At 40.1% G+C, this 26,274-nt stretch overlaps 1 protein-coding gene across 1 annotated transcript in view; it reads left to right on the top strand.

The window, feature by feature from the left end:
• The window catches only part of ITGA8 (integrin subunit alpha 8), a 171,239-nt gene that overhangs the window by 133,017 nt on the left and 11,948 nt on the right, over positions 1–26,274 (top strand). Inside the window, exons 26-28 of the mRNA XM_081117581.1 lie at positions 8,238–8,366; positions 13,112–13,225; positions 24,586–24,687. Of these exons, the coding sequence (XP_080973707.1) occupies positions 8,238–8,366; positions 13,112–13,225; positions 24,586–24,687 (345 nt within the window). The remainder of the gene's footprint in view (positions 1–8,237; positions 8,367–13,111; positions 13,226–24,585; positions 24,688–26,274) is intronic.

The raw sequence follows: 26,274 nt of genomic DNA, 5'->3' as shown, positions 1-26,274 counted from the left end.
AAGGGCACACAGCTGGGTTGCAGGTTTGATTCCTGGTCCTGGTTGGGGCACATTCGGGAGGCAACCAATCGATGTGTCTCTCTCAGGTTGATGTTTCTCTCTCTCACTCTCTCTCCCTCCTCCCTTCCACTCTCTCTAAAAATCAGTGGAAAAAATATCATCAGATGAGGATTAACTAATTAACTAACTAACTAACTAAATAAAATAAAAAGGAGCCCAGAGCAGTGCTCCTCAAACTGTTAAGCATATCCGAATCACCTGGAAGTCTAGGGTGCAGGGGGGGCCTGAGACTGCCTCTCTGAAAACACTGCCTGACAGCCACTGGGCTGGTTTGCTGGTCACAGTTCAGCCAAGCATCCACAGAGTTCACGCATCCACAGAGCTCACACATCCACGGAGCTCAAGCGTCCACGGAGCTCATGCATCCACGGAGCTCACGCATCCACGGAGCTCAAGCATCCATGGAGCTCACGCATCCATGGAGCTCAAGCATCCATGGAGCTCACGCATCCACGGAGCTCAAGCATCCACGGAGCTCACGCATCCACGGAGCTCAAGCATCCACGGAGCTGGTCCCATCCAGATTAAGATCCAAATTTGGCTTTAGGTTCCTTCTGGAAAGGAAAGAAATTAATTAGCATAAACCCTTGGAAATGTCTCATTTGAATGAAGGGAAAAAGAAAAAAACACTTGTTAATCAGTTGCTGTCCTCACAAGAGAACTTCATTTAAGGATGGCCATTCTCTAGTGGCTGCAGGGACACTGTCTCTATGAGAAGCGGTGCAGACGGCAGGCTCATGAACACTCAGCCATCTGGGTCGCAGGTCTCCCTCTACTCTCATCAGGGGCACTGGGACATGGCCTGTTATGAAAGGCTTCTTTTTTCAGCCCAACATGCCTTCCATTCAAAGAGAGAAAGACTAAAAGGAGGTTCAGTATTAAAAGACTTATGGGGCATTATGCATCTCTCTTTATGGGGAGGGAAATAATATAGAAGACTACTTGTACTCCACAGAATTATTTAAAATACTTTCTCCCTGGAATTTTATTTTCCATTTCCTCTTTCTTTGCTTTTCATTGACATCTCAACGTCTTCATAGACAGTAGCTTATGTTATAAAATTAACATCTTCAAACGTTAATTTAGAACATCCAAGTAATTAAAACATTCACATATGCTGTTCTGCAGTTCACAGATACTCTATTTCAGTCATGGATTCTTACAGCACATGATTATGCAGAAGGTTTCTAACTCTCTTTGAGTGTAATGTTTAGTTTATATCTGACACTATTTATATATGTTTGTATATATTATGTAACTTGTTTAATGTGCACCATGTTGGTTGTGAGTTATTTTTTCTTCATTGCCATTAACAATCATTTACAGTGACTGGAGCAGTACAAATAGATAACTTGCCCTAAATTTTGACAGATTCATGCAAACTGAGTGGTAGTATATACTAAACACCTGTATTCCCTGCTACCCATTTAGTCTTTAACATGTAGACTTGACCCGGCCGGGCGTAGCTCAGTGGTTGAGCATCGACCTAGAATCCAGGAGATCGAGGTTCGATTCCTGGTCAGGGCACATGCCCGGGTTGTGGGCTTGATCCTCGGTCTGTGGTGTGCAGAAGGCAGCCGATCAATGACTTTCTCATCATTGATGTTTCTATCTCTCTCTCCCTCTCCTTTCCTCTCTCTGAAATCAATAAAGACATATTTTTTTAAAAAACACAAAAAAAACTTGTAGACTTGGATTTAAAATCTGTCCAAGGTTAGTAATTTTTAAAAAGCAACTTAATTATGTTTCTTTTATAAATTTCTCAATCTATGGAAAGTGAATATAAGATTTGACTACAATATGAAGTAATAGCTCCTTAAAATAACTAATTATTACAATTCCTAAATCCTTGAAATTCTGAATTCATGGAACACTTGAACTGTTATTACTTTCAGGTTCTCAGGAGTACCTGAGAACTTTTTTAGTTAACTGCTCCTTCCTGTATTCAATAAGCATGACTCAGAGGGTCCAGAAGAGCTTTTATCAATAATTACATTTTAAAAGTTGATAATCAGTATATTTTATATTAGTAACTATAAACAATTAAGAGTACTTGACTATTTTCCTCTTAAGATATTAAATAATTTCTTGGTGAAGTCACTGTTAACTTACTTCACAATTTATTTCTTCCTAGATAACTCAAAGCTAAAGTCTATTCTCTGTCTTAAACATGAGTTGGAAATTAGTAAGGAACAAATTATTATTATAACTTGTTATGTTCGAAAGGTAGGTCTGGGAAATTTAAAAATTTAATATCAATTTCAGATTCTTACATTAAAGCTAATTGCTGTGTTTTTTTGTTTGGTTTTTAAAAAATATATATTTATTGATTTCAGAGAGAGGAAGGGAGAGGGAGAGAGAGAGAAATACCAATGATGAGAGAGTCATTGATCAGCTGCCTCCTGCACACCCCATACTGGGGATCGAGCCCACAACCTGGGCGTGTGCCCTGACTGGAAATTGAACCTTGATTTCCTGGATCCTAGGTCAATGCTCAACCGCTGAGCCACACCGGCCAGGCTGCTGTTCGTTTTTTTAAATTAGAACATAGATGGTTTTATCTTTAACTACCTAAAGTTATTTTTTAAACTTGGTTCTTGAAGAAGTGCAGAGAGGGCAGGTGTAGTAAAAGTAACAGGGAGGCAGAAATATATTTGTATAGGCAAGAACTAAGTCCCAGTATTAAATCTTACCCACTGAGTGGACGAAGGTAAAATTTCTTACCATTTGGTTGCACAGTTTCTTTATAAGTTGAGTGATAAGTGGTGAGTGCCTCTTAAAACATCTGCCTCTATGAACAGTCCATTTTCTGTGAATCCTCTCTGAGCACGCCCCAGTCCCCACAGGACTAGCCACCAAAATACCCTAAACGTGGACCCGTAGAGGGGGAGCTACCACCCCCCCAACTTTCTAAAGCTTCCTCTGGGGGGTTTTCAGAGTCCCCAACCATGTCTTCTCTTCAACCATTCAGTTAATTTCCTTTGAGCAAAATCCCTTTCTCTCTTGTTCACATACATTTTTTTAGTTAACTTTTCCTTCCTGTATATATTCTCATTTTTGACCACTGACCACTGAAAGTAGCTGCCTTCTTCACTGCCTCTTTCCAACTCTGACAAATTCCTAGGGAAATTTTATTTATGAGAAAGAAACTGGCCGGGCGTGGCTCAGCAGTTGAACGTGGACCTAGGATCCAGGAGATCGGGGTTCGATTCCCGGTCAGGGCACATGCCCGGGTTGTGGGCTCAATCCCCAGCAGGGGGCGTGCAGGAGGCAGCCAATCAATGACATTCTCACCATTGATGTTTTTCTCTCTTTTCCTCTTCCTTCCTCTCTCTGAAATCAATAAAGATATATTAGAAAGAAAGAAAGAAAGAAAGAAAGAAAGAAAGAAAGAAAGAAAGAAAGAAAGAAAGAAAGAAAGAAAGAAAGAAAGAGAGAGAGAGAGAGAGAGAGAGAAACTGCCCTAGCTTGTTTCGCTCAGCAGTTAAGTGTTGGCCCCCGGACTGAAGGGTCCCAGGTTGTTTGATTCTGGCCAAGGGCACGTACCTCGGTCACAGGCTCGATCCCTGGTCACGGTTGGGGCATGTGCGGAAGGCAACCAATCAATGGATGTGTCTCTCTCACATTGAAGTTTTTTGTTTCTTTTTCTCTCTCTCTCTCCCTTCCACTCTCTCTGAAAAGCAATGAAAAAATATCCTTAGGTGAGGATTAAAAAAAAAAAGAAAGAAGAAGAAAACATCAAATTTCCTCAGAAATAGTTTCTAGGCCACCCACTCTAAGGAACCAGTGCCACCAACTCTAAAGACCTTTGAAATCCCCGATAGCCTTTGCAGAATCTCCACATTTCCCTCTAATTAAATGTATCAGCATTTAATACAACATACTTAACACAATGATTTGTTTCTGTTTTTTAAATTATTCATGCAGCAACTGTCCCAGCTTTATTTTTATTGCAAATACATAGTTTTATGCACCAAAGCCACATTGTGCAGAAAGTAGATTTGTTTGTGGGCTGGCCTGAAAACTGGACCACCATTTAAAACATCCTTTCTAAAGAGAAATGCATGCGAAGTGCCAAACATCTAGGTTAAAGCCTTCTGAAATACAACCCATCTATAAACTCAATGTATATTCCAAATGTGACTCTGCTCACATAAGCCTTAAAGTCCAAGAGGCCTGAACAGGGTTCAGTTTTCACAGCAGCAGCTGGCACAGTTTGGTTATCCCAGCAAACTGCCCTAATGTCCACAAGGTTTGAAGCGCAAACACTGCCTGCCTTTGAAAACCACCACCACGATCATTCTGTAACCTGTGGCTGTTTTAGGAGACAGTGGGCAAAAGATCTCACCCATATACACCTCCCTTGCTGCCCAAATGCTCTCATCGGCGACTAAGTTAGTGTTGGGGGGTGGTCAGCAAGGACACAATCAGATGCTACTAGAAGCTGGTGAGTTTTTCATTTAAATATTTGCCTCCTATCAGGCTTCATGGAGATTCACTTAGCCTGCTTTGTTGACACAGTGCAAATACCTGAGGATGAGGGTCAGTGGAAGCATGGGTAGATGGCGGGGTTCAGGGAAAGCTAGGTGGACTGCCCAGCCCAAGTGAGCGTGAGGGTGTGGCAGTGCTTGGGCACATTCGCTGCTACTTTCATGTTTGCCTCCAGTGAAAAGTTTCCTGTCTTGGATTGCCTGTTCCTCCCAGGATGGTTTCACATCATCAAGTCCCTCTGTCTTCTATAAACTTAGGTGCTTAAGCAGATGGCCTGAAGGTTCTGCCTCCAGGTCATGGTCCAGGTCACAGGGAGAGGACTTTAATGTGGCAATTTCTCCACATTCTACCACCTAAAACATTTTGAAACATTCAGCTCTCTGCAGCATTCAGACTAATCTATTAAATCTAATTCATCCCAGATCCAGCTTGGAATCAAATTTTAGAGTTGAGAAAAGTATTTCTCAACTATTCTTAAGGCAGTCAAATGATCTCAAACTACCAATTTTCTTATTTTGATGGAATCTATCATGAGGTTTGGAGTGTCCTTCAAACAGGCTATGATTTCTAGATAAGATGAAGTTGAAAAAGTAAACACTATTAAGGAACCCAAGTTGCATAAAGAATTATGGATGTTTTAAATTGGCAGGATTTCATAGTGAATGGCCAAGTGTGAGGTGCTAGGAGAAAGGGCTGCAGAGTGTAAAACTGTACCCAGGAGAGGGAGACAAATGAGATGCTTACATTCAACCTGAATTAAGAGCACACAGTACAACATTCTGGGCTTAAGTTCAAGGAAGGAGAATCCCGAGCCAGGAATAGTCTGACGGAGACTAGGCTAAGACACCGCCACAGGACAGAAAGCCAGCATCGTATAAAGAACCGTCTTTGGAGCCATGAGAAGCAGGAGGTCATGACTGGGAACTGGTCTCTTGAACAAGACTATTCCCACAGGAAATCCAAATTACAGCCAGAGTACAAACATGGAAAGCAGAAACGCAGAAACTGTTCGTCAAAGATTATAGCCCTGCAAATAGTTTTTTATTTGTTAAATCGCCGAGCCCACAGACAGTGGCTTGGCTTGGCAAATTGGCATAGTTTTGTCTTATCCTTAAGAGAATTTTCTTCCTTTGTAACTGCCTGCATTTACTTAGTGCTTAATAATTCGGAATGCAGGGACGCTCATTACTTCCTAGAACAACAGCTCCCAACTGGCTCACGCCTCTCTCTCTCCCTCCCTCATTTAATTCACCCTTTAATTTTTAATAATAGCTATAGGTCCAATTTTTAGCCACTGAAGAGAATATTCTCTCCAGGGTCAATTTCTCTTTGCCTTATCTACTCTCTAAGACGGTTTTCAGGTTTTCATGTATATTTTGAAATGTAAAACACATGCCCAACAACTAAGAAAAGCTTCAAAATCACCAATGGAATGAATTGATTCTTTTAGTTATGCTTTGCATGAACTTTTCAGGATGTTAAAAGTATGTGGGTTTCTTTCTACCCAACAAATTCTTAACATTTATGTCTTAAAGAAAATTACGTGGAAGCCTGGGCTTGTCTCTACTTCTATTAAATAATTTTAGGCAAAGAGTTACACGAGAGAAGCCCACCATCTCTTGCTGACTAAAGTCCAAAAACAAATCACAAACAAGAGGAAGACAGTACCCATTGCACGGGTTTGGGTTCCCAGAGCCCTTAATCTCGTTTCATCCATCTCTCTTCTTCAAAAGCTGTTTTCCAAATGTATTGCAACATACCAGCTACACAGTATTCCTTTACTCCATAAATTTAAACCCATACCAGAGTGCAGAGTTTGGTGAAGAGTAATGAAAATAGGAAACTCCTGTTGGGGTCAAAATCTGAGTAGCAGCTGGGGGAAGAACCATATTTACCAACAATTGTTTCCTTATTGCAGAAAGGAGCAATTTTCATATTTGTTCCGAAGGAGATACTTTAGTAGTTACCACCAGCTTCTCATAGCACTTAGCAAATGTTACTTGGAACTGAATGTCTGCCTAACATGGGTGCTGAGAGGTCAGCCTCCCTCACCTCTGAGTTCAGATTAAGGAAAAACACGACCTGTGGGTTCTCACTCAATTGTGAAACAAGCTCCAAAAGTTCATCTGAAAAATAGGCTTTAACTGTTGTTTACATTCCCTGGATAACTCCTTGGTTTCTTTTTGTTTTGGGTTTTTTTTTTTGTTTTGTTTTGTTTTTGTATTTTGAAATAATTTCTGGAATATCATTTGAGAAAACTGGTTGGCAAGGCTTTCTGACTATAGGGTTGAAGAGAGGCATTCCTCTATCTGTAAAATAACGTTGCTGACGAAAAGAAACGTGTTTTATCAACTTCCACCGTGTGATAGATTCAGTTTGTAGCTCAGGGTAAGTCCTATGTTTTACTGAAAGACCACTTATAAATATTTGGTGATGATATACTGGGCCCACCACAGTAGGATGTGTTCTTTGTACACAAGCTGTTGTATCCAGTGAAACCACACAGGAAGTTGAAGAGCTTTCTTCTTTTTGGACTATTATTTTACTACTACTACTAGGCTGTAACTTGGGGAAAAAGAAACACTCTGTAGTGCCTTCCAGCACCTCTTCTCTGTAGTTTGGTTACCTACAGAGTTAACTCTACAGATTTCCCAAAGGCCTATAAAAAAAGAAAGAAAAGAAATTACACATGATAAATCTCAAAGCAAAAGCCACACACACGCAAATGCACACACACACAGTATATGATAGAAAGTATACAACAGAATCTTAGAGATTTTCAGAATTTTCTAGCTACGCTCAAATTTTAATCTTAGGATATAAAGGTTTTTCTATAAAATCTCCGTCATGGAATATCCTTGAGCCACACTCATACCTTACACTCCTCACAGTGCTAGACCCTACCGTTATCCCGGAGCATTCCAGTGTCCACGGGGCTGACCCTCCCCTCACTTCTAAGTCTCAAATATTTAATTTAACATCCAAGCCTCCAATTCATTCTCCTGTTTTTATTATTTTCTCACTTCCTTGATGAAAACTTTTTCTGAGTCAATTAACCCACTCCACTCTCAAGACCTTCTGGACTTCATGATGAGCTAGTTGAAACGCTCTTTTACAAAGTCCCTTCCTTCACCTTCCTTCACCTCCACCTTTCCAAGTCCCTGCCCTGAAAATCTCTGTCGTACACAGTTCCACTTTAGGCTTCTCTGCCTTTTAGCCTGAAGGCACCGCCACAGACTGATGGGAGGAAGTGCTCACTTGGCTTCCAGAGAAGTCCTCCCTGCTATTCTGATGACCTCTCCCTCTCATTCTCTACGTTGGCCTCTCCAAACCTTCACTACTCTCCTCCTGTTCAGCTTCTAGAGCATTACTATTAGCAGGTGACCTTAGAGCGAGAGAATCTTTGAATGATCCATTTTCCCGCCCCAGCCCACCCCAGCCCTCTACACACTCCTAATCAACTCTCCCTCATCTTCAGCTGTTTCTCAACACTTCCATGGAAGTAGAATTTTCCTTTATTTCCAAATTCAACTTTGCTACATAAAGTGTCCCCTCAGAGGTAAATGAGAACATGTCTGAATTCTAATGTGAATCATACCCAATTGTGAGAAAAAATTGCCTAGAGTTCGAGGCTAGGTAATAAGTGTTAATGTGATTGTACGTGATATGTCTTGCTTTCTGTTTAGCCTGCTCCTCCCCCAGAGGACACCCCTGAGCTGAGTGCCTTTCTGCGAAACTCAACCATCCCTCATCTTGTCAGAAAGAGAGACGCGCCCGTGCTGGAGCCCCGCAGACAGAGCCGGGCAAAAATCCTGGTGAGTCACCTCGGTGTGCACAGACCAAGGGGAGATCGGACTGGGCCGAACTCCCAATACAGATGGCTTGAACGTCAAGTACTGTGTTCATTCTCCAATGCTCAGCTATGCTTAGCATTTTTGGTCAGTACGTACTGTGAGAAATGAAAGGGACTCTTTGTGAGGACTAATGAGTATTTGCAATGTGATATTTTCATTCTTCTAAACCTGCCATGGAGGCCACATTGGAGATGTAACGATGAAAACATAAAATGTGAGTGTTAATGTATTTCAAGAACATAAAGATTCAGTTGTTAGCCTGGCCTCGGACACTGTGCTGGTGAGAGTTTGAAGTGCTGCCTTCCAGTGGGTCCCTGAGTGAGTGTTGCACCTGTCTCTGAATCTCAGCTCCCACTGCTCCTGGAAGAGCCAAGAATGGTGTGTCTAGATTTCCTGGGCCAAAAAAACACACAACCCTGCAGAGTCTTAGCACTGAGATCTGTGGTGATGTAGCCTGAGCTGAGTCAGCACTTTGTAAAACTGTGGACAGCATTCCTGAATCAGCATTTTTTTATTCAGTTCTCTCACTTGTTCCAATGTGAATGTTAATGTCACTGAACTGTACACTTAAAAGGGGTCAGAATGGGTGCTTTTTAAAATGTATGTCTTGAATATGCTCTGACATTCATTTCATCCTCACAGTATAAAAAGTTTAAAACATGGAAATGGTCAGAAGAGTACAATGAGCACATCTAACTTAATCAGTTAAACTTAAGTCAAGAGAAGAATGTTTGCTATAATAGAAGAACCTGAAATAAGGTGGCAAAAGCTATCGCAGTTGACAGACTATATGATTCAGAGTCCCTGTAAATTTTTATGACACTGTAAAGTTTTGAAAAACGTAAAAGTAGGGAATCAATATTCTATTGAGTTTAGAATAAATTAACAAAATTCTGCATAGTATCATTTTTTAAAAGCTTCCAGAAGGAACAGAATAGAAAACAATGTTTTAAGTCCTGAGAATGTAATGTATATAGCATGGTGACTCTAGTTAATAATACCATATGGTATACTTGAAAGTTGTTAAGCAAGTAAATCTTAAAAGTTCTCATCACAAGAAAAAAAAGTGTAATTTTGTGTGGAAACAGATGTTAACTAGACTTATTGTGGTGATTATTTTGCAATATATACAAATATCAAATCATTATATTGTACATCTGAAACTAATATGTTATATGTCAGTTATTCCTGATTAAAAATTTTTAAATTAAAAAAAAAAGAAAATCATTGACATTTATAGAATTCTAATGTGCAGTACCAATGGGAAAGCCCTCTAGAGAGCCAATGTCTAAACCTCTGGGGACCAACAATTTGGAAAATCAAGATTCAACTATATGTTTCAGCTTCCACTTCAGCGTATGTCTCATGAGTATATAAAGGCAGTAGAGATCAATAACTAATATTCTTTTGAAAATTATATCTCTTGTGTTATGGGATCAGATCTTTTTCCTTCTTTCTTTCTTTCTTTCTTTCTTTCTTTCTTTCTTTCTTTCTTTCTTTCTTTCTTTCTTTCTCATTAAAGGTATTTAATGCAAGATGATTTCTAACCTCTGAATATCATAAAAACATATTACTTGCAGATGAGGGCAAGGAAATCCTTGATTTCCACTTCTGATTTGTTAAATGATGTTTTATTCCCTTTCTGTCTTATTGGTTCAAAAATTGCAAATCATAACCCTCCCCATGTCCTCGAGTCAAAATAATTCTGAATAGAAAGTGATTATGCAAAGTTTATTCTGAAATCAAAAGCTAAATAAGACCTCCTACAGTTTTTGTTTAGTTAAAAACAACTTACTGAATCACATTTCTGATTAGGAATTTGAAAGTGCAAAATGCCAACATCCTGTGTTGGGATCATAATTTCCAATTTGCGTAGGAAAAATCTGTATCTGTAACCCTGAGATACATCTTATCCTCTACTTAAGAATGTCCTTGCCTTTCTCATCTTGGGCCCCTGCTGCTTTTGCAGCTATCACTCCTTCTCCTCCTTCAACTACTCAGTTTACAGAAACTTTATCTGTCTTAATCCTGTTCAGCACTTCATACTCTTTTTTTAAAAAAATGTTATTGACTTTTAGAGAGAGAGGAAGGGAGAGGGAGAGAGAGAGAGAAACATTGATGTGAAAGCAAAACACTGATTGGCCGCCTCCTGCATGCCCCCCACTGGGGATCGAGCATGTGCCCCGACCAGGAATCAAACTGGCGACCTTTCATTGCGTGGGACTAGGACCAACCAGCTAAGCACACTGGCCAGGGCAGCACTTGATACTTGTGAACCATCACCTCCCCTGGCTTCCCCCTAAACATTTTCTTGCCCGGCCAGGTGGTTCAGTTGGTTGGAGTGTCGCCCCATACACCAGAAGGTTGCGGGTTTGATTCCCACTCAAGGCACATACCTAGGTCATGGGTTCGGTCCCGGTCAGGGGCCTGTACAGAAGGCAACCAATTGAGGTTTCTCTTTCATGATGATGTTTCTCTCTCTCCCTTCCTCTCTTTGAAATCAATAAACATATCCTTGGGTAAAGATTAAAAACAAACAAACAAAACATTCTCTCCTGGTTCTCTTCATACCTTTTAACTTGCCCCTTGGAATTTTTCATGGATTTGTCTTCAGTTCACCCTTAAATACTCCCAGACCTCAGGCTTCCATCCTCAGCCCCCTCCTCTTCTCTCCCATTGACTTTGCACTTCCAGGGAAATTTCTGCATGATTGTAACTCCAGTCATTAGTCATTCCTAGGTGCCTCCTACCATCTTATCCTTATCTTGCTGCTTTAGAGACTTGGAGGGTTCACTGTATATGTCCATCTGGATGTCTGATAGACATGCCAGTCCTCACATGTCCAAAAGTCTGTCTCAATGACCCCCAAAATGTGTTCCTTCTTTAGAGATTCCAGTCTCAGCAATGCTGGCACCCATCCACCCAGTTCTCCAACCCCAAACAGCTCCTTCCACTGCTCCCTCTCCTTCATTCCATCCTTCAATTAGTTACCACGAATCTATTCTACTTCCAAAACTTCTCTAAAATGCATCTTCCTCTTACCATTCCCACTGCCTCAGTTCAGACCCTCATCATTTCTCACTTGGACTCTTATAAGCACTTATCATCCCCCTCACCTCCCACTCCTCTCTCTAATTCTTTCTTCACATACCATCTGCCCCTAAAATACAATCATGGTCATAGCCCATGCTTAAAAAGCTTCACAGGCTCCCCCCCAGTGCCTTCTGAATAGCACCTAAAGTCCTTAGCACAAATAGGAAGATTCCTTACCACCTGGACTTTCTGTCTTCCCTACCTCATTGCCATATGTCCATCCCACCCCCAAATACCCTTTCTCTTCTTTCCTGAATATACACTGATCTTATTATTACAAGAGAGCCATCTCTCCATGATCCTGTACTGAAACTCTCACCTTTAAGATTACTCTAAACATCACCTTCTCCAAAATCTTTCAACAGAGCTAGCGAACTGGGATCACCATTTCCACAGAGTTTGCAAGAATTACCTCCTTCTGACTCCCCACCTCCTTTGCCCTCAGAGGGTGGGATTGCCTGTACACAGCATGGAGCATAGGCTAACATGAAGGTGCTCACAGGTGGCATAAACTGCAGATTTTGAGAATCCTTGCTCCTGCTGGAGACCAAGACCCAAACACCTAAAGTTCCCAACTCTGGTAGAACAAGAGCAGCCCAGCCACTTGTATTTGGAAATATTATGAAGAAATCTAACCTCCTTGGAGTTTATCAGATATACATTACTTCTTGCTTGGTTTTTAGAGAATTCTGAGGATCACAAAAAAGGTTTTCATAGTAATATGTTTCTCAGGCTACTCTGTATTTTATCGATTTCATTAATGTGAAATGCCTTAGTCAACTACTTCACACAATACCCAATAAACTAATGTATATTGTTGAGCATCTATAGGCCAGAGCCCAGTGCTTGAGACATAAAAGATAAAGCATAGGCCACACGATAAATTCAAATCAGTGAGTATAATTCAAGAAGTATCATCCTACACAGGAGAATGGGGAATATGGATGGGAGGTGTCCATTTATTTCCATAATGGGATCCAATCAGAAAACACGATTTCATAAGTAGAATGTCCAGGTATTTTCCAGGTACATGCATTTTATACATTAAAGATTACCCATTAGAAGTTGAACAACCCTACAAACTAGTTTAAAAACAGCTTAATGGATAGAACTCGCAGAAGATCCTGCTTTATAACCAGGAAGTAATTTAGACAGAAAGAGAATATTAAAGAACAAGTTTTGTCAGTGGGTTAATATCTTTGGGTCTTTGAGATAATATGGGCCCAGGGACCTTCCTTGAAAGCCATTTAGGACTTTGCTTAGTCCAGGGTCAGGTGCTCTTAATGTCTATAAGAAATGTCTTCCTGAGTTCTGATAAAATGAAACAGAACTATTCAGATGTTGCTGCAAGAAGATAGTTTTAAGTCCTTAGAAAAGAGCTTAAATTTTATGTTGTACTTACATTCCATTTTTCTCAATATTACCACTGAAGTTGACTCATCATTGCTACCAAACGGTGTTTTTTTCTTGGTTGTTTTATTTTTCATTTAAATTAATAATTTAAGGATTAGGTGATGACTTCTGAGGAAGTAAGATATAAATTGACTTCAATGTTGATTCTCTACCACAATTTAAAGATGCTGATTTGCCAAATTTGCTGTTGCTTTTTGCAGAATTGTACAAATATTGAGTGCTTACAAATCTCCTGTGCAGTAGGACGACTAGGAGGAGGAGAAAGTGCAGTCCTGAAAGTCAGATCACGGTTATGGGCCAAGACATTTCTCCAGGTAATAAAAAACACTAAAGCACAGACACGCCACTCACAGGGAACCTCTTCTAAAAAGCTCAACATGACGCTTATTTATTTTAATGATAAAGCTTATTTATTTTAATGATTTAAATTTGTTTTAACATTTTCTATTTTTACAATTTTTAGATTTAATTTCTTAATTTCAAAATATTTTATATTTTAAAATTATTTTTAATTTATCTTTATTGTTTTAAGTATTATAGATATCCCCATTTCCCCCCCCATTGACCCCTCCCCCCTGCATTTGTCCCCCCCCCCCAACCACACTATTGTCTATGTCCAGGGGTTATGCATATATGCATGTGAGTTCTTTGATTAATCTCTCCCCACCTACTCCCCCGCCCCTGCCTTCCCACTGAGATTCATCAGTCTGTTCCATGCTTCTATATCTCTGGATCTATTTTGTTCCTCAGTCTATTTTGTTTTTTATTAGATTCCACATATGAGTGAGATCATGTAAAACTGAATCAGGAAGAATCAGAAAACCTGCATAGGCCTATAACAACTGATGAAATCGAAACAGTAATAAAAAAACTCCTAGCAAGCAAAAGCCATGGTCTGATGGCTTCACAGGGGAACTTTCTAATTCTTTAAGTTGTAGGGTTAGATAGTTTACTAAAAATTTTTCTTGCTTTTTGAGGTAAGCCTGTAGTGCTATAAACTTCCGTCTTCGGACTGGGGTAGTTGTATGTTCATTTTCATTTATTTCCAGGAAGTTTTTGATTTCTTTCTTGATCTTATTGGTAACCCATTCATTGTTTAATAACGTGCTATTTAGCCTCCATGTGTTTGAATGTTTTTGAGTGTTTTTACTGTAGTTGATTTCTAATTTCATGCCATTTTGATCCAAGATGCTTGACCTGATTTCAATCTTCTTGAACTTCTAGAGACTGGTTTTGTGTCCTAACATGTGGTCTATCTTTGAGCATGACCCATGTGCACTTGAGAGGAATGTGTATATTCTGCAGCTTTGGGGTGAAATGTTCTGTAAATATCAATGAAATCCATCTGATCTAGTGTGTCCTTTTGAATCATTGTTTCTGTATTGACTTTTTGTCTGGAAGATCTATCCAATGAAGTCAGTGGGTTGTTCAAGTCCGTGACTGACTGTATTGCTGTCAATCTCTCCCTTAAAATCGTTAAGGTTATTATTGATAGGTCCTTATTTATTGCCATTGTAATTCTTTATGCCTATGTTTCTCTCTCTATTTCTTCTTATTATTACAGCAGTCCCTTTAACAATTCTTGCAATGCTTCTATTTCTACTTCTAATTACAGCAGTCCCTTTTACATTTCCTGCAATGCTGATTTGGTGGTGATAAACTCCTTTAGCCTTTTTTTTTCTCTGAAGCTCTTTATTTTGCAATCTATTTTGAATGATAGCCTTGCTGGATAGAGTAGTCTTGGTTTCAGATCCTTGTTTGCATTACCTTGAATTTTCATGCCATTCCCTTCTGGCCTGTAGAATTTCTAATGAGAAGTTAGCTGACAGCCTTCTGGGAGCTCCTTTGTAGGTACCAGATTGCTTTTCTCTTGCTGCCTTTAAGATTTTCTCTGTCTTGAATTTTTGGCATTTTAATTATGATGTGTCTGGGCATGGGCCTCTTTGGGTTCTCCTTGCTTGGAACTCTCTGTGCCTCCTGAACTTGTGTGACTTTTTCCTTGACTAGTTTAGGGAAGTTTTCTGCCATTATTTCTTCAAACAGGTTCTCTAACCCTTGCTTACTTTTGACCTCCTCTGGCACTCCTATAATGTGAATATTGTTATGTTCCTTGTCCCTCAGCTCTGTTAGACTGTTTTCCTGTTTTTTCATTGTTTTTCTCTTTTTTGATCTCTGATTGAGTGATTTTGTTCTACTCTGTCTTCTAATTTGCTGACCCTATCCTCAGTTCCTCTTATCTGCTGTTTATTCCTTCCAATGTATTCTTTATTTCTGCTACGTCATTTTTCATAGTTTCCATACCTTTTTTCATGCTGTTGAGCATTCTTACAATTGGTATTCTGAACTCTATATCTGATAGATTGCTTATCTCCATTTCATTTAGCTCTTTTTCTGGAGACTTCTCTTGTTCTTTCATTTGGGGCTTGATTTTTTGTCTCCCCATTTTGGCTGCCTATTTGCATTTGTTTCTATGTGTTAGGTGGACCTGATAGGACTCTCAGTCTTTTTGGAAGGTCTCTGGTGCAGGCCAGTGTCAGATGCTCTTTGTTACTGGCCTTGAGTACCCTGTTTGGAGCTATCAACAACCCATGGCTTGATGTCCCCTCTGTTGGGGCTGAGTCCCTTTGGACAGGACCAAGATGAACACCAAAGTCTGCTTTTCCAAGGCCCGGGTCCAGAAGCAGATCAGGCAAAGACTCAAAACACTGAATTCTGCCTCGGCCTGCAAGCTGATTAATCTGATTCTCTTAATGAGCCTCAAGCTGTAGAAACTCCACAGGGTGGGGTGGCTGATTGTTATCAGTCTCTTAATGAGCTTCAGGCTATAAGGCGAGAGGTTTTCCAGCAGGGTGGGGCAATTGCTTCCCCCTCCGGCAAAAACTGCTTGGAAGGTAAATGTCTGCCTCTTAAGTATAGGGGAATGACTCTGCACAGGAATCCAGAGGGGTGCCCTCTAAGCTCTATCTCTAGAGCCCACAACTCTAGATTCTCCTCACACAGCTCCAGTCCACTCTGCCCTCCCTCTGCTGGAGCCCAAGGAGAGTGGTTGCACATGAAAGTTTGTGCATTGGCTCTTTAAGAGTGTGCCTGCATTTCCAGCCGTCTCTCCCTGGCAGACAGAAACCTGGCTGCTTTTCACAGCCAGATGTTATGTGGGCACCTTTCTCAGTTCTGGTGCTCTTGGATGGGAAGCCCAGCCTGGGCTTTAGGCCCCAGAGTCCTCAGTGGAAACCCCCGCAGCTGAGAGATCCCTCTAGACCTTCAGCTGCTGCCTGGGGGAGCCCCGCTAGCCCTCTTGTGCCTCCGCAGTTCCTACCAGTTTTTATGTGGTCTCCACTTTTCCTCCTTGGTTATGAGGGTGCTCTCCAGCTCGTCTTCAGTTGCCGTTGATTATTCAGGATGGTTTTTCTATATTTTCGTGGTAATTCCAGTTTGATCCTGGGAGAGTGTCAGTGTAGCTTACACTCAGTCTGCCGCCATCTTTAATTCTCCCAAAAATTTTTAAAATTTTTTTCATTTCTGCATTTTGTTTATTTATTTGTTTGTTTGTTTGTTTATTTTACTTTTTTGTTGAATTTATTGGGGTGGCATTGGTTAATAAAATTATACAGGTTTCAGGTGTACAATTTTATAATACATCATCTGTATATTGTATTGTGTTTTCACTACCCTAAGTCTCCTTCCATCACCATTTATCCCCCATAGTCTCTTCTACTTCCCTCCACGCCCTTCCCCTCAGGTAATCATCACACTGTTGTCAGTGTCTGTGAGGTTTTTTGTTTGTTTGTTTTTCTTAACCCCTTCACCTTTTTCACCCAGCCCTGAAACACCCCTCCCATCTGACAACTGTCAGTCTGTTTTCTATCAATGATTCTGTTTCTATTTTATTTGTTAGTTTATTTTGTTCACTAGATTCCACATATTAGTGAAATCATATGGTATTTGTCTTTATATGTGTGTGTGTGTGTGTATACACACACATATATGCATATATGTATTTATATGTATATATGTGTGTGTATATATATCTTTATTGGTTTCAGAGAGAGGAAGGGAGAGGGAGAGAGAGATAGAAACATCACTGATGAGAGTCATTGATCGGCTGCCTCTTGCACACCCCCTACTGGGATGGAGCAGCAACCCAGGCTTGTGCCCTAACCTAGAATCCAACCTCGATCTCCTGGATCCTAGGTGGATGCTTAACTGCTGGTCCATGCTGGTTGGGCTGGTACTTGTCTTTCTCTGACTGCTTTATTATTTCACTTAGCATAATACTCTCCGGGTCCATCCATGCTGCCAAAAAGGGTAAGATTTTCTTCTTTCTTATGGCTGAGTAGTATTCCATGGTGTAAATGCACCACAGCTTTTTTGTCCACTCATCTACGGATGGGCATTGGGGCTGCCTCCAGATCTTAGTTATTGTAAATAATGCTGCAGTGAACATAGGGGTGCATATATTCTTTTCAATTAGTGTTTCAGGTTTCTTTGGATATATTCCCAGAAGTAGAATCGCTGGGTCATAAGGCAGCTCCATTTTTAACTTTCTGAGGAACCTCCATACTGCTTCCCACGGTGTACATGCCAATTTGCATTCCCACCAACAGTGCACGAGGGTCCTCTTTTCTCCACATCCTCGCCAACATTTGTTGTTTGTTGATTTATTGATGATAGCCATTCTGGCAAGTGTGAGGTGATTAAATTTTTTAAAAGAAATTTTCTTTCTTTTATAAGAAAGATCAGTTGGTCATTTTTCCCATCAGGTGAGGAACATTTTTTTTAGCTTTACTGAAATATTATTGACATATAACATATGTAAGTTTAAAGTGTATGATGTGATGATTTGATACACATATATATAGCAAAATGATTATCACAATAAGGGCAGTTAAAGCCTCCATCCCTTCATATATTAATATTTCTTTTGTGTGTAGTGATAACTTTTAAGATCTACTTTATTAACAACTTTCAAGCATATAGTACAATATTAGCCATATGACCATGCTGTAAATTAGATCCCCAGAATTTGCTCATCTTATAGCTGGAAGTTTGAACCATTTTATTTCCCCATTTCCCCCACCTGAGCCCCTGGCAACCACCATTCTACTCTATTTCTATGAGTTTGGCCTTTTTAGCTTCCATGTATAAATGAAATCATATAGTATTTGTCTTTCTCTGTTTGACTTATTTCAGTTAACATAATGCCCTCAAGGCCCAGCCATGTTGTCAAAAAAGGCTGGATTTCCCCCTGAGACTTTCAGACAGTAACTTAGATTCAAACAAATTTCTTTAGCTCACTACCATATACCCCGTGCCTGACATATAGTAGTTCCTCAGTAAATATTAGTTAATGGAAATGATGGTGAGTATAAGAGTACCATGCAAGCCATAAGCCGAGAAAAGTAAAAATAGAAATCAATTTAGAAGGGAAAAGGGAAATTGTTTTAGAAAGTTGCTCTTGTGGGGGCTCCTCCCAGGATGGCATCTCATGGAAGTTCTAGGTACGAATGATGTGTACATTCCTCAGGTCTTCGACTTGTCCTACTGTGGCATCCAACACTGTCAGAGATAACTCTATTGATCGTGTACATTTTAAAGCCTTTAAGTTTATTTTATACTAAGTAGATGAATTTTTCCATTTGGAAAGGACTGTTTATTTAAATGATACTATTGTGTTGTGAGCTTGTTTTTTAAGAAGGATTTGGGGGGCGGGGAGCTAAATTAAACTCCTTCCAAATCTGTGCATTGTTGCTTATATTTTAACTACTAAAAAACTTACTTGGATCATTGTGCCATAGACAGTCAAATGGTAAAATCTTTTGAGTCTAGCTAATTAGATTTGAGACTCAAATCTTTTGAGTCTATACTTATTAGTATAGAATTTTGTAGTTCTAGATTTTCATGTTTTCTGATTCAAAATATCTCTATAGTATAAAAAATACTATTTATTTTTGTTTCTAAAAGAAGCAGGAGGACTCTTTTTTAAAAAAATATATCTTTATTGATTTCAGAGAGAGGAAAGGAGAGGGAGAGAGAGATAGAGCTAGAACCATCAATGATGAGAGAGTCATTGATCGGCTGCCTCCTGCACACCCCCAGCTGGGAATCGAGTCCGCAACCCTGGCACGCGCCCTGACCAGGAATCAAAGCTGGATCTCAAGGAACCTAGGTTGATGCTCAATCACTGAGCCACGCCCTGCTGGGCAGCAGTGTGACATTTTAAGTTATTTTTTAAAGTTTGTTGTGAAACCCTTTTTTAAAAAAATTTAAGGCAGGGTTTTTTCAATCTTAGCACTATTAATATTTTGGATCAGATAATTCTGTGTTGTGGAGGTGTCCTGTGTATTATAGGATGGTTAGCACCATCCTTGGCCCCTACTCACTAGATGCCAGTAGCAACTCCTAACCCAGTTGTGACAACCAAAAAAGAAATGTTTTTAGACATTGCCAATGTCCCCTGTGTGCTAAATTACCCCTGGTTTTAACAACTGACGTAGGGAGAAGTGCAGTGCACAATTTATAATTTTTTTTTTGGTGAAACCATTATTTATTCATTTACTCAACAAGTATTTATGGAGTTCCAACTACTGCAGGCATTACTTCAGTTCCACTTGCAATCCATCAATTTACTTATGGTGACTCTGCTGCTACTTGTCGTCTGAGAGTTGGGGGAGGAATCTCACTGAATTCCCAACCCACACAGTCTAAATGATAGCTGTACATTCCTCCTAGCACTTTGAGCATCACATCCTACTGAAATGAGGGAGACCGGCTTTTCAATGAAGCAGGACTAAAATCACTGTGACGCTATAGTCAAGGGGAAATGATGACTTTAGATGGCATGCTTCAGTTCCATGCATAACATTCTGTGTCAGTAGAAGGCCTAGAGAGGGAAAATTGCATCTTAATGTTCTGTTAGAAAGACCCAGTGAGTCTAGAAGAAATCACCAGCAATTGAGGGACTTTCCAAACAATAAATATTTTGCACAAGTAGAGTCAGATCAGAACAACCTGCAGGGACATTCTAAAGCCCTACCAGAACAAAGTGCCTCTTCCAAAGATTAGGGAGACGGGGGCACAAATCACTGCATGTGTGCCCCCCACCATAGCCCAAATTTCTGTACTTCCACAGATTCTCCTTATTCTACAAACAAGCTCTGTCTCCCTCCTCCCCGCCCCCGCCACACACACACACACACTCTCTCTCTCTCTCTCTCTCTCTCTCTCTCTATTGGATATCTTGGCAGTCTTTGATAGTTTTGTCATGCAACCCAGAAGGAAGTAAACATTTTCTGCCTTCCTAATCCAGGATAGAAAGTTTACAATTCTTGGTTGACGTGATTTGCTGCATTATGTTTGTTTCTGTCCACATGGTGAACATGCAAACTGCTCAGGAAAAGATTTTATTTATGTTAATCTTAAATGCTCCCCTGTTCTGTGATTGTTCCTTGAAACAGCAATTTCTTTACAGCTTAAAGTTTTACCTGTACTTGCTTAGGTTTTTGTCATCTCACAAGGTAAGCGTTTCTGGTAAATGCTGAGTATTGAAGCATGAGCTACATAAAATGGATGTGTTTTAAAATAATTCTTGAGGAGGAATTAAGCAGCAGGAAGGTGGAGTGGGGAAGTGGGAGAGCTCTTAATGTTGCTGGCCACACTAGGTATTTAATCAACTCAAAAATCTCGCTTTCCACACCATTTGTTACCAACTCTGTAACTTTATGAGCACCATGACCATCTTTGTGCAAAAGGACCTAACAGAGGCAGCCGATGGGCTGCAGACCACAGTTTAAATGACGCTGCAATGACAGAGGAATAGGGCATTTTCCAAGAATTAATAGCTAATGGTCTGGTTGATGGTCCCAGATATTGTCAAGGGATATTAACGCCAGCTGCTTTTTCAATACTAAATTGCCGGACAGTATGGCAGTGATTGCTATTATATGAGGAGATTGCTATACAGAAGGGATTTTTATTTTTAAGTTTCTTTATCTTTATTGTTGAGAACATTTCAGATGTCTCCTTTTTATCCCCATTGATCTTCTCCACCCCACATCCATCCCACCCCCAGGCCTTCCCCACAACAATGTCTGTGTCCATGGGTTATGCTTATAAACATAGAAGTTCTTTGATTAATCTCTCCCCACCTGCACCCCCTCCCCACCTTCCCCCTGAGATCCCTCAGTCTGTTCCATGCTTCTATGTCTCTGGAACCATTTTGTTCATCAGTTTATTTTGTTCATTATATTCCATGTATAAGTGAGATCATGTGGTACTTGTCTTTCTCTGACTGGCTTATTTTACTTAGCATAATACTTTCTAGTTCCCTGCATGCTGTGCCAAAGGCTAAAAGATCCTTCTTCTTTACAGGTGCGTAGTATTCCACAGGAGAGAGTTGTGTGTGTTTTAATATAAGAAAAATATAGTTGTTATGTAAATAGTACAGCTGAAAGCATTCATCTTTCAACATGGAATCAAAAATATGGCTCTGCCATAATTGTTTTTCCTGAGTTAAATACTTACCTGTGCTGTGCCTGTGACCTACAGCCACAGCACTAGTGTATCTTTCTTTGATGCTGACCCAGCCAATCATAGCCCAATAGCTCACATTTCTTATTCCTTGGAGCTCCAGAGCATCTTAGAAAAATGAAAAAAAGAATTTTCCTACTGAAAAGGGTAGAAGACACCTTGGTTTTGGAGAATAACTTAAAGTAAAGAACGGATCAATCTATGAGCTGTATTGTTTACCAAATGGGTGCTCCTTGGGGTGGGAAGGTGATGGAAAAACCAAACCATCTGATGTGTTCACCCACTGTCCACTCGTGGGGTCAGTCAGCCGGGACTGAGGGAGCCTCCTGTGCTGTTCCAGGTGCTGGGGAGGATTTAAAGTTTACATTCCACGACATGTGCCTTTCATTTTTATATAATCTTGTTGGGGAGAAAAGTAACAGAGAAAAATAAAAAGTTAAACAACAACATGAAAATTCCAAACAATGTATAACAAGTGGAGTCTCACCCCAGAGTATGGAATCAGACAGAATCTCTGAGCCCCGTCCCAGGTGTTTCTGAAGCTCGGCAGAGCACGGGGGTTGTGAACCACTGGAAATGACAATGACAAGTGGCGATGCGATGAAGCCCCTCTCCCTGGCTTGCAGATGGCCACCTTCTCGCTGCATCCTCACATGGCAGAGAGAGAGAAGGAATGAGCAGTCCTCTGCTATCTCTTCTTCTAAGGGGACCAAGCCCATTCGGAGGGCCCCATCCTCGTGAGCTCACCGAGCACTAATTACGTCCCAAAGGCCCCACCTCCAAACACAGTCACAATGAGGATTAGCGCTCCAACATCTGAATTTTGGGGAGTCACAATTCAATCCATAGGTAGATGTTTAACACAATGCTAAATAGTAAAAATTAAGAGCAATCTAAGTGGCCAAAAATAGAGGAATGTTTAAGTAAATTTGACGAATCCATACTGTGGGAGATTCTGAAGGCACTAAAAAAAAAAAAAGTGGCGATGAGTAGAAAATGTGAGGAGGAATCAAACTGCCGCCAAGAGCAGGGGCTGTAAAGGAAGGTGGTGAAAGCAAGTCCTCAGAGAAACATGTTTCTCCATGTTCTACATTCTAGAGTTCAAATCCCATCTCTTATTCATTAAGAAACTTCCATATTCATAAATGCAGAATCACATAGGACAAAAACTTTCCATCTAGGGTCCATGCAGAGATGGGGTTCTCCCATGATTTATCTTCCAAACATATGACTTCAAGAGCAAGATAATTACTTTCTACCAATTTTTTAATTGAACTTGGAGACTAAAGAAAACTTGTTCATTGGAGGTTAGAGAGCACAGAAACACACTTGAGTGTGTAATTGTAATCTTTATGCTCAGAAAGAACCTCATTGCCAGAATTTGTTGTGTTTCCTCTGTGGCTGCCAGGAAGGTAAGGAAAGTAGATTTAAACCACCAAGTACACACATGATTTTGTGAACAAATATTTCCACGTTTTAATGCAAACAAACAAACAAAATCCAGCTTTAAGTTAAAATGAAAACACCAGGAGACAAAAGAACATCAGAAGGATAAACCAACTGAGTAACAACCAAAAAGAATTTTTCTGAATGAATAGAGTTGCTTCTTCTGGAATGTCGGGGTAGAAAGAAAAGGTCAAAGATATAGTGCCTTTAAGTATATAAAAGTTTTGCATACTCTAGCCTGTGCTTGCGATGTAGAGAAAGGGGGGTTTATTAAAGGGAGAAAAAAATTCAGCCACAGGAAAATAAACTTTGTAAAAAAAATGAAATTCTTACAATCTAACTTGTTGGATTGACCTCAAGAAACCCAACATTGGATCACAGAAAGTGAAGTTCTGGTAAATGTTTAATAAACTGCTTTCTGGGAGGAAAAAAAGCTCCAATATGCAGCATTCACTGATCATGATGGTGTAAAAGCTGCCAATATGACACTGCTGAATGTGGAGTTGGGAAGGGATGCACTATAGCTCACCGTCATATAGATGACGGGCTACAGCTCCCATAAACATAAATCATGTGTAGGGAATAGACAATAGTAAAGTGCAATAAAAAGAATTAGTAAGTACTGAGTTTTCAGTGTTTATTACCTTTAAAAGATATAATTGGCTAAACTTTATGTTTATTACCTTTAAAAGATATAATTGGCTAAACTACAATTTAGATTTTAATAATGGTTCTTTTTAACAACCGGTACTCGCAATTCCTGAAACTTTAACAATCTCTCAGGAGACATACGAGCCAGCTACAGGCCACCACTGGGTAGATCTAACCACTGCCTCAAGTTAAACGGAGGAGCACAGAAGCCTAAGTTCTCCATGTCTTTTCTTGACTTACTCTTAAATATTTTCCTTTGACTTTAATCAACAGTTAATATGAGAAACAATTAAACAAAAAGGACTTTTGCTGAAAAGTTCTGTCAAAAACACTTTATGGCTCTAGGTGTGTGGTTCTTAATGAGGGAGATTTTGTGTTCTAAGGGGACACCGGCAATAATTAGAGACATTTTTGGTGTCACAGCTGAGGGAGGGAGGGGTACTATGGTATCCAGTGGGGTAGAGGCCAGGAGTGCTGCTAAACATCCCTACTTTGCACAGGACAGCTCCACCCCCCCACCCCCCCATCCAACCTAAAATCCTAATGGTGCCAAGACTGAGAGACAGTGCTCTGGGTCTTCTGTATAAGATGAATGTGATAAATTTCTTCATAACTTAGTTTTAGTCTTTCCCCTAAAATATTTCCCTAACAAGAATTTTTCAGCCCACTATGTTTCCACTTTGTTCTTCACTAGCAGCAACTATGTGAATGCTTGTGCTTTCTCCTTTATAGGACTCTGATTTTCTGTTTTTTAACTTTATTTTTCTGAATCTTTTGTTAATAAGACAATTTAAAAAAAAATAAGGAGAGGATGAATGGTTGGATGAATGGACAGTTGGATGGGTGTCTGGATGGGTGATGAGTGGACAGATGAATATCTGGATGGATGATAGATGGATGGATGGATGATAGATGGATAAGGGAAAGTAAAAGAAGGGAAAGAAAGGTGGAGGAAATTTCACTTTAGAAATGTAAAACACTGAAAACAATTGGGTGGCTGCCAGTAAAAGCTTTATATGAAATATATTTAAATAAATATTTTTAATTTCAGAGAAAAAATGATCCCTATTCTCTTGCATCCCTGGTGTCCTTTGAAGTCAAGAAGATGCCTTATAAAGATCAGCCAGCAAAACTCCCAGAGGGAAGCATAGCAGTAAGTACCTAAAAAGATACAGGCACAAATAATTTCATTGAAATAATTTCTTTTTAATCACCATTCTGGCTTGTACTAGGTGTAAGTGCATATTATATTAACTTGAGAGCAGTTTCTCCTTCAGATCACTATTTTCTTATTTCAGTCTGGAAATTACTTAGTGTCATTTGATCAAATTTTTAATGTAAATTTCTATGTCCCCCCTCTCCCCCCGCAAAGCAATCACAGGGCAGGACTAATATCATTTCAGTCAAGCCCTTTTGTTTCAGAGAAGTCCAGACAGCAATGATCATTATAATGAAATTGTACTAATTGCTAATTTTAACATGAGTGAGTGGGAGAAATGCGCCTCTTCCTCAGGGACAATTGCCAGAGACCAGCTGCATGACATAAGACATTAATCTTTCATTCCTACGTAAAGATTTTACCTGGTGGTAAAAGTGTACTATGAGCTTCATTTGAATGAAATTTCATTTTCAAAAATTGAGGCTATTAGACATTACTGACCCCCAAATATCTATCACAGCACAAACACTGGCATCCTCAGAGCCTGACAGGCCGTACAGAGCAGAGGGGAGAATGGGCGAGAGGGGCTGAGCAGACACAGTCACCAAAACTGCCTCACAGCGAAAGTGAGCACAGCCAGGGCTCCAGGAAACAGTGTTAAGATTTAAACTTTCATCCCTTGGTCATCCATAGACATTCACAGCCCCCATTTGAACTTTGGTGTTCAGATCCTTGTTACTCAAAGTGTGGTTTACAAACCGGCAGCCCCAACATCACCTAGGAAATTGTAGAAATTTAGAAGCAGTCCTCACTGCAGACCTGCACTTCTTCAGAGGCATCGGGGTCTCATAGTCACAGTAAACCTTGAGAAGCGCTGCTGTGGATGATATAAAATCGATACTACCACAATTTCTTTTTTTTCTTTTTTTTAATATATCTTTATTGATTTCAGAGAGAGGGCAGCAGAGGGAGAGAGAGATAGAAACACCAATGATGAGAGAGTCATTGATCAAGCCCGCAACCCGGGCATGTGCCCTGACCGAGAATCGAACCCTGATCGCCTGGATCCTAGGTCGATGCTCAATCACTGAGCCACGCCCGGCCAGGCTACAACAATTTCTTATCAGGAGAGGTCTTCAGTGTAATCATAACATTTAATCTTTGTAGCCTAACTACTTTTAGTAATTTAAATTAATCCATTCATTAATACTCTCAACCTTAAGTATTCAAAAGAATCATCACTCATGCAACTTTAAAGATATATACGTGCTAAGTCTTTACCTGAAATTCCAGGATTAAGCGTGTCTGATGCGGGACTTGGATACTGTGCTTTAAAAGATCTATAAGTGACAATTCTGCTGTGAAACTAGGATTGAGAACCTTTAGCACAGGCAGGTGGCACAGAGGAAAGTGCAGTTTCAAAAAGATTTCCTGGGTTTTAGCTGGATCCACCCCACTCCAATTAGAAACCTTCAGGAAGTCGCTCTACTTTGCTGAGTCTGTTATCCATTCTCACCTGAAAGAATTGTTGAGACAATAAATAAAATTATGTATATAAAGCTCTAGCACTGTACCTGGAAC

Source organism: Miniopterus schreibersii (assembly GCF_964146895.1).
Source record: "Miniopterus schreibersii genome assembly, chromosome: 1".
In the NCBI taxonomy this organism is placed as follows: Eukaryota; Metazoa; Chordata; class Mammalia; order Chiroptera; family Miniopteridae; genus Miniopterus; species Miniopterus schreibersii.
The sequence above is the reverse complement of the archived record's forward strand: the minus strand, read 5'-3'. Positions and strand labels throughout refer to the sequence as shown.